The sequence below is a fragment of the Brachyistius frenatus genome, unplaced genomic scaffold, assembly GCF_029030835.1.
Source record: "Brachyistius frenatus isolate BFR_SWC_R1_liver_20210118 unplaced genomic scaffold, ASM2903083v1 Contig_142, whole genome shotgun sequence".
In the NCBI taxonomy this organism is placed as follows: Eukaryota; Metazoa; Chordata; class Actinopteri; family Embiotocidae; genus Brachyistius; species Brachyistius frenatus.
This window is the reverse complement of record NW_027210741.1, coordinates 205,393-220,911: the sequence shown is the minus strand read 5'-3', so window position 1 is coordinate 220,911 and position 15,519 is coordinate 205,393. Positions and strand designations below refer to the sequence as shown.

The window sequence follows — 15,519 nt, the reverse complement described above, 5'->3', positions numbered from 1 at the left end:
TGATATAGCAAAAAAAATGTAATAGTAATTCTTAATCTATTTACCATTAGAAAATAAACAACATGCAGTATTGTTGAAATGCTCTTCACTAAAGTGTGTCCAGTCATTCACTCTGTGCATACACAGCATGTCTTTGATTTGATTTTGAGTATTTGATAGATAGTTTCTGAACAAATCTTATTCCCTTCTGTCTGCCTGACCTAATTATTGTGGGTGCCTGCAGGTCCAGGTCTGATTAAATTTCACCACTAAAAACCTAAAAAAAAAACGTGTGAAAGGCAATCGAATAGATTTATGCCAACAGAAGTACACATTTGGCATCTGCCAGCGTGCAAGATTATCTTTCTGGTGACACTGAAACATCACCCGGCAAGGCTTAAGTTTAACCTGACAGTTTGCAGCTCTGTTTACTTGGTTGCCATGGATGCAGCGAGACTGGCAGACACTGGTTTGCCCCCAGCTGCTCTCCGTGGTTTCCAAATAATCTACATTAAGGCCCAGTTGTTGTGTTTGGATGCCAGTAGGGGCTCTTATGTCACAGTTGTGACACCGGAAAAGTCAAGATTTATTGCCTCACCTGGATTACTAAGTGTGGGTTACATTTACGTCAATAAAGTACATTTTGTCTGCATAGACCACCACAAAATATCAGTTCAAATGAGGCCCATGGGTTTCCTTGAACTTTTTCTGCTAAAATGCATGCTAAGCCTATACAGCATGGGGTAGAAAGAAAAACGTATCTCAAAGTCTGTTGTAATATATAAAAGTTCAAAGAAGAGTTTATATTAAGAGTTTTCTGTCTTGAAAGGATCTGATTCCAGATAGTGGTATTCTCCGCTCAGAATATCCAGAAGGCAAGAGCCTCCTTTCACGGCTTACCAAGAGTTTACAATCAATCAAGTGGCTCTGTGAGTCGTTATGAAGGCACAGCAATATTTTTAACTATTATGTCAGCATGATAACATGCTCACATTGACCATGTGCCTCAGCTTAGTTAATTTTCTAGTTGCGTTTTTGCCCATATTTGGTCATGTACCTTTGGACCTTTGGCTTGATGATTTAGCAAAATGAAAAGTACTGTAAAGATTTCACCCTCCAGCCTGTCAAGGACATGAATGTCTGTGCCAAATTTCATAGCAATTCAACAACATGAACCTCATGGTGGCAATAGAGGAAATATCAGGGGATTTCAGTTTTTATTAGCATCACCAATTCAATATTCAGCCAAATGTGAGACATGGTCCCAAGCTCCCCTTCTAGTCCTGAGTTATGGCGTTGTGTTCACAATGACCTCAAAAATCAAATTAGATTTCCTTTGAGTACAAGTCAGTGTTTGTGCCAAATTTAAAGTAATTCCCTGAAGTCTTTTCTGAAATATCGCAACAGCAAATAAATGTGAAGTTAGTGACCTTGACCTTTCACCAAGATCTAATCAGTTCCTCCTTAAGTCCAAGTGAACGTTCATTAGCCTGGTTCTTAAGGAACCATTTCCAGATCAATGCACCTCGGGTTCATTTTGAAACTAATGGAGCAGCCTTGAGTTAATCAGCATTGATCACCATATGTGCCAAAACTCTACTGCCGCTACAACTACATTTAGAAAAAAATGCTAACTTTATCTCACTTAACCACCCCGACTGGTTGCCGAGTGGCGTGTTCGTGTGAACAGGACTCAATTCATCCTTGGGACCAAGTGAAAGTTTGCGCCAAGTTTGAGGAAATTCCCTCAAAGCATTCTCGATATATCATATTAACGAGAACTGGACAGACGGATGGACAACCTGAAAACAGCTGTGACTATTGTAGTTGTAGAGGCATAAAACAAAACAAAAAAGAACCATGTTTCCAGTGCACATTTATTGTCAGCCAATTACAAATCTAATAAGACTCCTAAATATGGAAACACAAGTTTACAGCCATTCACCCAAACATTTTCAGATATACAGCAATTATAGCCAGGTAAAAAAAATAAATTCAAGTGTTGATGGATTCACCGTTGTAGATTCAGTTTTCATCACAAATCTTGTAAGTACAAAGTAAAGTCAATAAACACGTCTTGTCTCTGTGGGAGCAATTTAAAAAAAAAAAATCGCCCGCAAGATTACTAAATAGGAATTCATTGATAACATTACTCTGTTCACAGACTTGAAATAACTTATGTACCAGTGATACAGTGACATAAAAAAAATTATCCTCCTCAAAAAGACATTTAATTAAAAATAAAGGAATGTTAACAGGAAGGAGCATTTCTAAGTTAATCCACTGTCTCCAGATATTTACATGTTTCTCTTAACTGTAACTGTGTTGGAGGAAATTACAGCGGTACTATTCATGACACATCAAATAAAACGTACGCATGTGCCCATCATAAATACACTTTAAAAGAAATCTATAAAAAGAAGAAAAAGAAAAAAATCTGATTTGAAACAAAATGTTGAATTTAAATGACTTAAATACTCAGTAATGTAAACATTGCATGTGTCGTTAAAAAAACATTCACCACTTTTTCTTTTGTGGTCTTTCACTGCTCGAGTATTAAATACCTGCTATTTCACTGTAGAGGTGTGATAACTGTCCCTGAATGCAATGAACACTTTGGATAGTTCGTGGTGTTTTCTCTACCAGTTCGAGTCAAAGACCTTCTTGCACATGTTTGAGTTCTCCTGGTGAAGAGGGAATTCAGAGCCGGGGATGAGCAGCTTTTTGCTCTTATGTGACACAATACTCTTCCCTGATGGCAGGCTCTCATACTTGGTTTGATATTCACTGAAATAAGAAACAAAAACAAATAGAAAGTTAAATTTTCTATAAGTTGATCTAATAAAGGAAAAATTAATGTCTTTTTTTTTGCAGAGTGGGTTGAACAATACCTGACTGGGAAGGTAGTTTTGTCCATCTGCATGCACACTAGGAATGGGTATTCAGAGAATTGGACAGTAGTGATGAAGTCCAGCGATGACTCGGTTTCAAAGCTGACCTCCACACCCGCTCTCAAAAAGTCCAGGTCCACAGTAACGTTGCCAGTGACCACCAATGCTCCCCTGAAAGCACAGCCAAAATAAAAACCAAGTTAAATGCATCCAACAGATAAAAAAAAAAACAAGTCCAAGTGTCAGTGATTGTTACCATGGCAACATGGCTTTCATTTGTGAGACAGTTGTGATCCGTTTACTGATGTTTTCAGAAATAGTTGGGTCAATGGACGTTACTTTCCGTTGGATGGTAAGTTAATGTATTGTAATTTTAGTCGTATGGACTTTTTCTTCATAATTTAATACTACGTCTGAGAAAAATACAGATGTTCCCGACAGCCTCATCTTTTCCCTCTGTCATTATGTCTTTGCGTTTCCTGAATTAAGTTACCCGCCTGCTAACTTACTAAATTGTTATCCTCAGTGGCCTTTAGACGCCGTCCACGTTGCCGTGGCCCAGCGAAGCTGTTCTTTCGACTTAACCACTTGAACTCGCAGCATACGGTGCACACAACTTCCCATGTCGTAACCATAAGCTCACGTGTTTCATTTGAAAGTAGCATTAGCCTGGACATTGGATAACTTTCAGATTTAAAATAAGTAAGACTTTATCTTTAAGATCAAAATTATGACTGGCCTAACAATTCTCATCAGTCCAAATATCTTGGGATGAAGCTGAAAAAGCAGATGTGAAATATGACATATGGAAAATGTTACTGTTTTATATGTTAAACACCCCAAATATATGCCCATTTGTTAAATAATCATATCTGAAAGGCTTTTTTGTATTCGAAATGCATTATTGTGAGCTAATTACATGTGACATTGTTGTTTTTCCATGTGATGTACTCCCTTTAACATGTTAAATGTCTTAAAAATCACTTCCATACTCCACACGATATGATTTTGCACATATCCTAAAACCACATAGGATTTTTTACATGGTAAATGGTGTTTTACTTGTTATTAACATGGGTTTGTGAAAATGTTCATTATTGTAAACATTATTAGAGTACATTATTTTCTATATTGGTACATAATTGTTGCTTAGACCACAGCCGCTTACCAGAAGAAAAAGTAAATGTGCTTTTAATACCAGTTAAATAGTCGCCAATCAATAACAAGTATATTCTGTGGCCTTGGTAAAACTATTATGGCATGTGGTCCTTATTTTTACCGTCCAGTTTGTATGAGTGGCCCAAAAACACAGTAAAGCTCAGACACCAACAAGTGTAGTTTAACCTCCATGTAACAACTTCTCCTAAAGCTTCAAATCAAAGCGTGCGCCAACCATTCGACACTCCAAACTCTATAACTTTGCACAGGGAGACATGCCTTAGCAAAGATGCCAGTGTGGTTTGTTCTGCTTCTATAGATAGCCTGACAGTCTATTATCAGAGTGGAAGAGGTACAACTATGCTGATCCATTCACCTGCCTCTGCCATTCCCCTGCACACAAATTATCCTCGAATCCAAATCCAAGATGTACCCTCAACAGTCTAGAAACTGGACGACAGTCCAAACAAACAGGAATCAGACTCTTTCTTTGATTTAAATACTTATATTCCTCATGATCCTGTTCAAAGGAAGTGTTGTCATTTGCACGCTAACTTGCCACCGCATAAAATCCCCTCCAACTTTTCTATGTGACTCACACTGAAGCTGTAGTTTTAATAGCCTAGTGTCACAGTCTGTGTTATGAATAAAAGCTTAGTTAAGCAGTTGTAAGAATCCATATTGTCGTCAAGAAACTTTTTTTATACATTATCAGCACAATACCTGAGTTTTCATACTGATAACCAAACACATGATAGTTTCCTATTTTTACACTTTTTTTAACAAAATGTATTTTTTTAATTAAAAAAATAAATAAATAAATAAAGTGTCTAACAAGCACCGTAACAGGTGATATGATTTTTTTTTTAAAGAACACAAAACTTGAAAGTGAATTCAGAGTCATTTGTTAGACACAAAATATTGAGATTTGTTCTGATGTCTGTCCTGCAGAGGAAAATCCAACTGTATATGTTAAAAGTCCGTGATATTACTCTTCAAACCCCGTTTCGTCACCGGATGCCAAGAGCTAACCAATACCAGCACAATGATGAGCTCCATTTTCAGCCGCTACTGTTCTGCATTGCCTGTAATGTTTTAAAATAGAGACCCAGACAGAACTGACGTCATAGCCACACAAACCTAAAAGTGAGACAGGCGTGAAGCACAATACTGGCGCGTGTCCAAAATGCCGTTGGAACAAATGAATCAGACAACACTTATAGAGCTTCTGAAGTTCAACACAAATCTATTTGCAGTTGAATGATGTGGCTTAAAGTTCTGAAATGACTTTTCTTTTAGTCACAAAGATTGTTTTCTAAGAATTATCTTTCAAAGTACCTTTGACCTGTAAGTGTGTTACACTATACTGTACCTACATTACCTCACAAACAGTGGGATAATTGATCATGTTCCATAGCTGCTATTTAGGCCATGACCTACATCCATGGCATAAAGATTGCACACCATGAAATGTTGTATATACACTATTGTTTCTGGGCTGTACCTGTTGTTGACACTGGTCTTGGACTCCCGGTACCACAGACTGATCTCCATGCCTCCAGAAATGTCAATTGCCAGCCCTCCTTGAAACTCTGCGTTCGCCTTCAAACCAGACTGGAGCTGGATGACCTGCAGGACCGCAGACAAGAAGAAATCATACAACAGAGGACTAATTTTGTCTCCGAAAATTCTAAACTATGTTTAGTTAATGCTTTACATCTATAATTTTCTTATTACTATTGAATTCTTTAAAAAAAAAAATAAAAAAAGACAAAAATTAACACAGAATCAAATCATCTAACAATAGTTTATTTTTTGTCCGTCTGCAAATACACATCCTAAAAACTCACGAGCTCACAAAATGACTGACTGAAAATCGTTCCTTACAAATGCACACATTATTTCGGTTTTCTTTTGTTCATGGGATTCATTTAAAATGATAAAGATATAGAATAACAGCAATCTTATCTTATAAAAAGCTGTAAAAGTTAAAAGCATTACTTTCAAAATACCCACAGTGCAACTGGTCAGATACCACAGCCTTGTACGAGCTGTACACATTTAGACCCTGCTCACACTTGCGTCATTGAGCTCAACAACTGAAGCTGTTAAATGTGATCATTCACTATCCGTGTACACATACTGTTTGCATCTGACGACATCAAGAAGAAAAGCTGCCCAACATGACACGCAAGCTCTTTTTTTTTTATCTGCTTCCTCTGTGGTGAATATTTTGTTAAATTTAGTTTGCGTTTCACTATAGTGTGTCTTGGTTACAGTGAAGTTTACCTTTATGGTTGAAATAAAAAACAGTGCTCCGTCTCCTCAACCCCAATCTCCAGTGTCAAAGTCCACACATTACATGCCTTGTCATCCACGTGGCAGTTTGATGCAGCAACAGTCACTCTGCTTCTTCTTTGCTGTAAACTTATATCTTTAAGCTGTTCCAACATTGATAAAAAACTGATGTTTATCTTGAGATGACTTTTAAGAATCTGAACTACTATCTGTAACTCTATCACCGTTTTAAAGAGGAATAGATACTTCTGGGAGCACTGTGTAGATAATTACCGTTTAGAGTGAACGACATCTCAGTGTGCCTGCTTACCTCAGAGTGATCAGACAGCAGGATGAGACCCTTCACTACATTCATGGGCTCTCCACTCATGGAGAACATTTTAGACATGAGGTCACTGTAACCTTTGAAGAAGGTCACAGGTCGCAGCTGGACATCAAACAGAAGAGCCGACATCCCAGCAAACGACTCCAGGTCTTCCTCCCCTTCATCAGCAGTGGCAGCGATCAGTGACTCCAGACCCTGGGCTTCGATGGCCACCTGGAAGACAAGACCCACGTAAATATAATTCAAGTCCATCCGATATTTCTCTGAATCTACATGAAAGTTTTAGATAATCTTAGGTTACTAATTTGTAATTATCATTTGTGTATTCACCTGTAGTCCATGTAGCGTTGATTTTTTACTAGCACCAAAAATATTCATGTTGCTTCTTCTCAGGATCCCAGAGCCTGAATACAGGATGTCCAAACTGTATGTGGAGGTCACATCAGCAGTTTCTGTGGGGAGCAGATTTTTTTGTTACACTCACAATGGAAATTAAAAGTACACAATTAGCATGCATTTAGCTATGATGTTATAAATCTGCTTAAAACATGAAGGAATAAGACAATTTAAAAGTTTATTGATTAAGGCTGAGGGACTTCAAAAAATGTAAAGACAAGTTTATGATTTTTTTTTTTCCTTTTTAATAAGCTTACTGATGAAGGTTTTTGACTTACGTGCCATAAATCCTGAGAACGCAGACGATGACCCAACTTTTGCGAAACGGTCATAGTTATGGGAAATAGTGTCCTTCATAACTTGTCGTATAACTTTGCTGAAAAATGCGGAAAATACTTTTTCAGTACAAGTTTTCAATTTGTCATCTGCATAACTGTAAATCGGCTTTGTGTTTTGTTGCATTGTCGTTTTTCGGAATCTAAATCTTGAACCATGGATCCATGAACACACCTGGCAGGCAATTGGAAGCGAAGGATGTCCTGGATCTTCGACAGCATGTACTTGTTCATTTCATGGGGCAGGTTTCCGATGGACAGAAGCAGGTTCTTGACCTCTATGTACGAAGGGTTGCTGCTGAGGATGACATCAGCGGCGGCAGCTCTCACGTTTTTCTCATAGATTCGTCGATTCTGATGGTAAACCCTGGTCACCGTTTGTTTAACCTGAAAGAATTAGATGACAGAAAAATATTCAGTGTCAGTCTATACTTCACGTAACGTTCATTAAATAAACTGTCGTCTACACGGTGGCTTACCTCACTGGTGATGAGATTGACATTGTATCTCTGCAGGGCGGTAAGGGCGATGGTGTTGTAAACTCCCACCTCAGACTCTGCGTATTTGTTAAAGATGGGAATGGCCTCAGGGAGCAGAGAGTTCTTCAGGGCCAGGAGGTACATCTGGACCTCAGACTCAACCCGTGTACTGTCAGGACCGTCCAAAATCATCTTCTTCACCTGCACCACTGTCTGAGAGGTCAAAACAAACATCATCATTCAGCTGTTCTTCATTCAAGTTTGGTGACACGGTCAATATTCTACCTATAGAAAATGCACAAGTTCTGGTCCTTTAAAAAGAGTTTTGTAATAAGCACTGAATTTTATATTTATATAATCTTCTTGGAAGCTCACCGGTAAGTTGCACCCTCCTTTCTGACACAGCTTGTGGACCAGGGCTCCCATAATGATCACCACTGATTCTTTGATGTCAGTGCTGCCGATCTTTCCTTTAGAAATATCCTGAAAAGAAAGCGTTTCTCATTACAATTTACTGAAAACATTGCTGTCACAATCAATAAAACATTCTGATTTAAAACCATATTGTTTGTTTGTTGTTTCCCCAAAATAAATTCAGGAATGAGGCTGCACTCCAGTAACAAAAAAAGAATGTCTTGATTATATTGGTTAACTTGAAAATAAAATTCACCCCCACAATGATAACTTTAAGTGTTATCTTTTCAACATCTGGACAGCAGCCTTTTCCTGAATTCTCAGTACACAAACACAATTTGCTCTTCTAAGGAAGAGCCCCTACAATAACTATAATTCACTGCAGGTAAAGAGCGCCATTTCTTCTCACAAACCACTGGTATGTATTACATGACAGACGCTCTTACACTTTGCCTCAACACTCACCAGCAGAGCCCGGAGCATTTTCTCATTCGGATGTGAGGCAAAGCCGCAGGCATAGAGAAACCTCTCCTGCAACACCAAACCTTTGGCATCAGTGAAGTTAAGGAACTGAAGCATGGCATCCAGAGATGCAGGAGTCTGGGAGGAGGTCACAGCATCCACCACCTGAGGTCTGACACCAGCAGAGAGAAGTTAGACAGAGTTAAGATGACGGAGACGAGACGCCTTTGATTTTAAAAGTTGATATAATTCAATGAAGCAGCACAGTGTCAACAGGAAGTAAATATGATGTAGCAAAGGAGGATGAGCCTGTTTACAGAGATGTCTTGCTGGCATTTTTCAACACATTGAGGATCTCATCCCTGGACGCCTTCCTAATGCTCTGGATGAGGGCCAGGAAGCTGCGAGGAGCCGTGGCTTTGGACAGGCTCCCTGGCTCCAGCTGCTTCTTTTCAGCCTGCCAATGCTCAAAAAGCTGAGGAGGAGGACACAGGGGAGAGCGTATTAAAAGACAGATCGTTTTCGGTCAGTAATTATAGCGAAAAGATATTTAGGATCTGTTTACTAATGAAGTGCCTTTAAGAGTCATTTTGTAATAATAACTTGTACAGCTCAACTTGGACCCCTTTAATACTCAGAAGAAGATCTAAAATGACTAAAAGAGCAGTGGGCAAGAATCATAATGCACCTACAATGATACATGTCTTTTTGCAAGTAATAAAGACTCACTAATTTAGAAATAGTTGTTGTAAACAGAAAATTTCATTTGTATTGACTGGAAAGTGCTGATAGTCTTATAATGCGTATTGAAATGACATTTCTATATGTAAAGGAGGGCCTGGAGTCCATACTATGATGTATATGCAGCATATAAAACACAATAATAAACAACAATATGATACCACATGCATAATAATAATAATAATCAAAAACCTTACCTCTTGTTAGGTGACAATTCTGATTTATTGAGACGTTAGTGTTATTTTTAGTTCTGCTAATCATTTCCATGAATGATATGAACATTGTTATTGCAGTCATGCAGGGATTCTACTAAAAAAATAAGTCACACTAGTCAGAAACTTTTGTGGTGAGGCAATCAGACAAATCTCTAGCTTCACCAAACCTTTTTGAAAGAGAAACTAAAAAGACGAACAGTAAAACTATAAACCAAAGTATTTATGGTAAATGCTCCCAGATTAAACACTCGCCTCCTTTTTCAACTTTGAATTACTGTATTTGTTGTAGTTGTGCGTGCACAGATTTCCTGTGTGAGGATGGATCATTACCAACACTTCAAGAGTGCTCACTTTCGTCTTCAAATAATCCAGTTCAGACAATCTGGCCAACGTTTTGGTGTTTAAAGAAGGAGCTTTCACATTCATAATACCATTTACTAAACAGGTCAGTGGTCAGTATGATGTTTTAGTTTTATGTTCACAAGAATGTGTGAAACAGCTGCCACCCTGAAAGCAACACAAAATTGTGTTTGTGTGTGAGTATGAAAGGTTTACAGTAGGAAGGTGAAAAGATACTCACTGATGGGCAGCCTTTGCACTGGGATTTCACCTTCTCAGCCACAATACCAACAGCTGCCAGTTTGACATCAATTGACTTGACAACCCCAGTAACATCCTTCCCAGCAGCCTCCAGTGGTCCCGCCTCTGTACCTACCAATGTCAGAGTTTGCCTGGGAGAGAAGGATAGAAAAACATTTAAAGTGTGCAATTACGAGACAGGGAACCACAGGTTGATCCTCCATGAAGGTATTTACCTGGATATGACTTTAGCTGCGATGGTTCTGCGAGCATTAGCAGCCACGGTGTGGGTTTCTTCAGCCACAGCCGAGCGGATGAAACCGTCTGCAAGTGTGAACGCTGTAACAGAACTGGACTTCCTGCTCACGCCCAAGACCTGACAGGGCAGGTACAAATTCAGACATAATGAGTTAGCCACTCACAGGAGTTCATATTTGATCATGACGAGTTGGTCTGGATGCTGACTGACCTCACTGTGTGTAGTAAATCCAGTCTCTGCAGTCTTACACGTGTCCAGGAGTTTGGTTCTTGTTACTTTACCCTTTTCTGCCCTGTACGCCACTGTGCACCTCCCGGACACATCGTTCTGTTTAAAGACACAGGTCAGATTTGTTTACATTAGTTACATCCATAAAAATATGGTAAAAAATAAATGATAAGAGAATTATCATCCCGGTTACCTCGATAACCTTCCCAGTATTGAGCTGAAGTTGCAGTAAGCTGGCCAGGCCTCTTTTTAGATTCTTGATGGTGGCAGGTTCAGCCCAGTAGGAATAAAATGCTTTTGTCTACAAATGAGTAAAAACAGAGCAACATGTTAATAATAAGTTAATGCTTTCAAACAATCTATATTAAGACACTTTGACCAGCAGTTAAAGAAGCAGCTTCAGGGCTGTTTGTGCTGTAGGGAACAAGGCCTTTCAGGGTGTCAGGTTTCCTTTGCACACTTGTGTACAGAAACATGTGGGCATAGTTATGACATCAGAGACTATGCAGGAATAAATGCTGTTCTTTGATGTGCAGATCAAAAGCGAACCCAGACCTCTTTGGTATATTAGCGCATGTAATTATTAGAAGAGTAAATCCAGACTGGGAATACAGACTGATACTAAATTTTCAATAGTTTGATGAAAAATCAGCAAATTTTCTTACAACATAACAGAAACAAAAAAATTATTAAAGATTGCTTGAAGTTAGTTATATCAGACTTGTTGGTAAATTAAGTAATGGAGGCCTTTTTAAAATAACATCAAACATTATTTCTAAACTGCAATTTCTTGAAACGTATTGGTTGACATATAAACTATAGGCACAACATGATACGTTAAAATGTATTCTGAGCCATGCTACTGTTTAGTCAATTTACTCTTTTACATCAGTGCACAGCTCATTGATAGACATGTTAACCTATTTACCTCTTATCGTAATTTATTTGTTTTTAAGTGTTATGGATCCAAAGCCCTGCTGGTTCAAATGACCTCCCAGGTTTAACTCATCCTAACAAAAAATCTTTCCCCAATGAGGCTTTCCCCAATGATGCTTTAGTTTGGATTGATAATGAACTCTGTGTCCCAGTCATGAGCATAGAAAGCAGCCAATTACATCATCCTACAGTGTCTTCAATACAGTATGTAATTTATTTGTGGCCTTCAACAACAATATCAGATGGAAGCACCATAAATAGACTGTCCACTTCTACTCTGTGTATTTGGCCTGCCATCAGTATAAATAATCCAACCACACCTCTCATCTATCCTATTTCCCTCACACCTAAAACTGTACTCCAAACTGAGCCGACATGAAGTTAAATTATACCTAAAATGTGGGAGGTGAATGGCATTTCTTTTCTTTTTTTCAGGAGTACAGTGATATTTTTCAAATTGAAATACATTACATGCAGGAGAGATAACATGTAATTCATCTATATCTAAAAGGGAAGTCCTGGTATCTTGTAAAACTAGAATGAACAACAATTCAACACTGACTGCACTACATACTGAATATTAGAAATAATGGTTCCACTTTCTCATAACGAATCCTTTAATGATTTATCAAGGTGTTATCAGTGGCTTAACAAAGCATTTACAAATGATGTGAAGGTCACTAGTAAGGCATTAAACACAAACACTTTTCTTCAAAAGTATTAAAATTAAACCAGTGCCATCTTTAAATGTATAATCCAACAATCAGTTTACTCTGAATGGCAATTATGTACAATCATCATCCACCAACCTGCAGTCATTCTCCCATAGACTCATTAATTTCATTCATTCTTTGACCCTCTGAACCTGCTCACACACACACGTACACGCACACACGTCTGGTATTTCCCTGCCAGCATCATCACTGCAGCACAATGAGATTGCGCTCAACAAAGCTGTGAAGACGACAAGAACAGTGCTGCGAGTGGTGGAAGTTCAATACTGACTTTCTAATCATGTCAGCATGTCTTCCATAAGATTATAATGCAGACTTTGATATTTACTCACATGCTATGTTAAAAGGTGTATTACACCTACTTTGACTAAATAAGGATTTAAAACACTTATTTTTTTCTATTCTGCCTACTTAGTTTAATGCCCATGGCCTATCATGTTAAATGTAATCCACTAAAGGCACTGGTTGAATAAATACATGAAGCAAGGAGTGCAGAAAATGTATATCAAATGCAGAGAGTAGCAGTGTTGTTGTTCTTACCTTTCCATTTTTCATATGCACCAAGAAAGGTTTTGTCAGAGCTGCCAGTTTGGTTTTCCCCAAAATGCTTTCGACTGTAGATCCATGGAGGATGTTCTTTTGGTCCGATCTGGGAGATTCAGGCTCGATCCTCAAATTTGAGATCTACGAAAGAGAGATTTATTCATTCCAACAAAAGCCTGTAGTCCTTTTTGCAGTATTTCTTGTGGCTCAACACACCATGAGCTATAGAGAACGATGCACGCAGGCTCATAGTCAACTATATCATACAATTAAAAAATACACTATCTCAATGAAATCATGTCCTCTGTCAGTATATAATTGAGCCTACATACCACCAGTTGAATCAGTTGGCCATCTTTGCTGCTCGGGTCTCTCCAAACCAGGTTAACGTTCACATCACTCGAGATCCTGTAGGCAGCACTGCCCTCTTTTGACCCCCTGGCCTTGTTCACCAGGACCTCAGTGGTGTAGCTGAATTTATACAGCTGGTTGTTGTTCAGCCGGGGTCCAGCAGCAACACCTGAAGAAACACAGGAAACACAGCTGGTGAACAAACACATCGGAGAAAGTGAGAAGGGCCTATGATGAGACTTTCAGCTCAGACAATGACACAATTCACATTGATCAACACCCTAAATGTGTCAGTAACTTTGTGGGAAGCATTGTGGCAACGTCTTCTATTTTAAAAGGTGAGCTATGAGAAATGGTTTTGAAACACTCCATGCATTTAACTGCAATATTATCAATGAATATAACTTTTACGAGTAAAGATGACTAAGTGTTGTGATCAATGAACTCAAACCAGCAGATCTGAAAGTTTACTGCAAGTCTGTGCTTGTAATCCAAATCATTTTTATAATGAAGCTACTAAAACCTCTGAAAAAAGGAATTATCATTTTACAACAAAATAATTTACAAACATCACACTTGCTGCTGCATTGAATTGTCATGCGATAAAACATAGAAATCACTGATATCAATACCAAATTAAAAAAAAAGTGTTGTCCTAAAATTGGCAGAGGGACCAAAGTCTTTTTCTGTATGTCAGAACATGAAATACATTTTACTGTGGGCCATATCACCTCCGACACATTTCACCCATTGACATGAGTGGTTCCTTTTTTTTTTTTTTTTTTAAAGGAGGACTTCCACCAAACATACCGCACTGCTCTTTCTTTCAGTTTTTTTTTTAATTTCTCTTACAGAAATGGACAGAGGATTTAGAATAAAGGCAATTCAATCAGCAGCGGCCGTTTAACTGGGCGTGTACCATCTGATAGAAGATAATACCCTCTCTTCTGATTATTAATGACAACCTCACTGACATGACATTAGGCCACGAGGGAAGACAGACTGACGTGTCAGTATTTGATTTCATCACCCGTCACTGCTGAGCTGGTTTCATCAAATCAAACATTCTGTTTCAGTCAGTCCACTGGCAACAACAGCCGAGACATTTCAGGTACATGAGAAGTAAAACACCAAAAGAAAAGAAAACATTCGTCTTTCAGTTCGTTATATTGGTTTATGTTTCTTGGTTTCTACTCTTCCACCTCTTATGAGTGATGTCACCAAACAGCAGTGTGTCCACAGACAGTGAATGCGTTTGTAGTTTCCTGCCAGGATTCATTCATTGAGGATTTGAAAGGCTCAAAGGCTCAAAGACACAGAGCTCAGATAAACAAATACTCAGAAAGACAATCAATAATGCTACAACTTTTCTTTCATAGAGAATCCTCAAGCAAAGTGTCAAAGATCTCAGCTGCAAATAAATTATGGTTACACATCTTCTCATCAAAAATAAATGAATTCAGTCTTCATTAAATTATGTACTGACAGACCCTGTTGGCCCCAAACACCCCAACTAAATCTACTCGGAGAAAAATGTCACAACAACCCTTTAACTCACCTTTGGCAGAAGCTGAGACCGAGGAGGCAGCACAAAGCAAGAACACAACAAGAGTCAACATTGTCTGTCCTCTTTCTGCAGCCAGATGATTCCAACCTGCACACAAAATACAGAGTCAGTGGCTAAAGTTGCACCAAGGGGCCAAAAAGAAAGGCAAAGCAAGTCCTAGCTTCTCCTATTAAGTTTTATCGGGAGGGAGGGCAGACTCCAAACTCCACGCTCAAGTACTAAGTACGAGATAACCAGCAAATCATTAACCTGAGCAGCACAGATTTGACAAGAACTTCTGCCATTGATGGATGCAGCCAGGTGTAACCATTTTAATACAGCAAGGCAGCGTCTGCGTCTGCGCGTGGACCGATGAACGATCAATCAATGAAATGGATTATCTGATTGATTGAATTCACCAAGTAGCTGAATGAGACCATGTGATTTTTTTTTTTTGCTTTTCAGGGATAAAAAAAAAAAAGTTACTCTTAACGGAGAAAACAAAACAAAACAACCAGTGCATAATATCGAAAAGAGCGTTTATATTTACCAAGAGTTGGAAGAGAGAGGTTCTCATGTTGGACACCTTTCACCTAATTTCATCGCGAGATGAACAGTCGGTACTTTGTCGCCGTGTCTTGGTTGGAGGA

At 38.6% G+C, this 15,519-nt stretch overlaps 1 protein-coding gene across 1 annotated transcript; it reads right to left on the bottom strand.

Annotated features, from left to right (window-relative positions):
* Nucleotides 1–1,838: 1,838 nt before the first annotated feature.
* Nucleotides 1,839–14,958, bottom strand: mttp (microsomal triglyceride transfer protein). The gene is made up of 18 exons (XM_069715431.1): nt 14,882–14,958; nt 13,305–13,492; nt 12,970–13,113; nt 10,953–11,060; nt 10,742–10,858; nt 10,509–10,648; nt 10,274–10,424; nt 9,055–9,212; nt 8,741–8,909; nt 8,237–8,344; nt 7,862–8,074; nt 7,558–7,769; nt 7,326–7,423; nt 6,982–7,103; nt 6,637–6,864; nt 5,533–5,657; nt 2,871–3,041; nt 1,839–2,766 (listed from the first exon to the last, which is right to left on the bottom strand). The coding sequence occupies exons 1-18, from the start codon at nt 14,940–14,942 to the stop codon at nt 2,619–2,621; spliced, it is 2,661 nt and encodes an 886-aa protein (XP_069571532.1). The 5' UTR covers nt 14,943–14,958; the 3' UTR covers nt 1,839–2,618.
* Nucleotides 14,959–15,519: the final 561 nt, after the last annotated feature.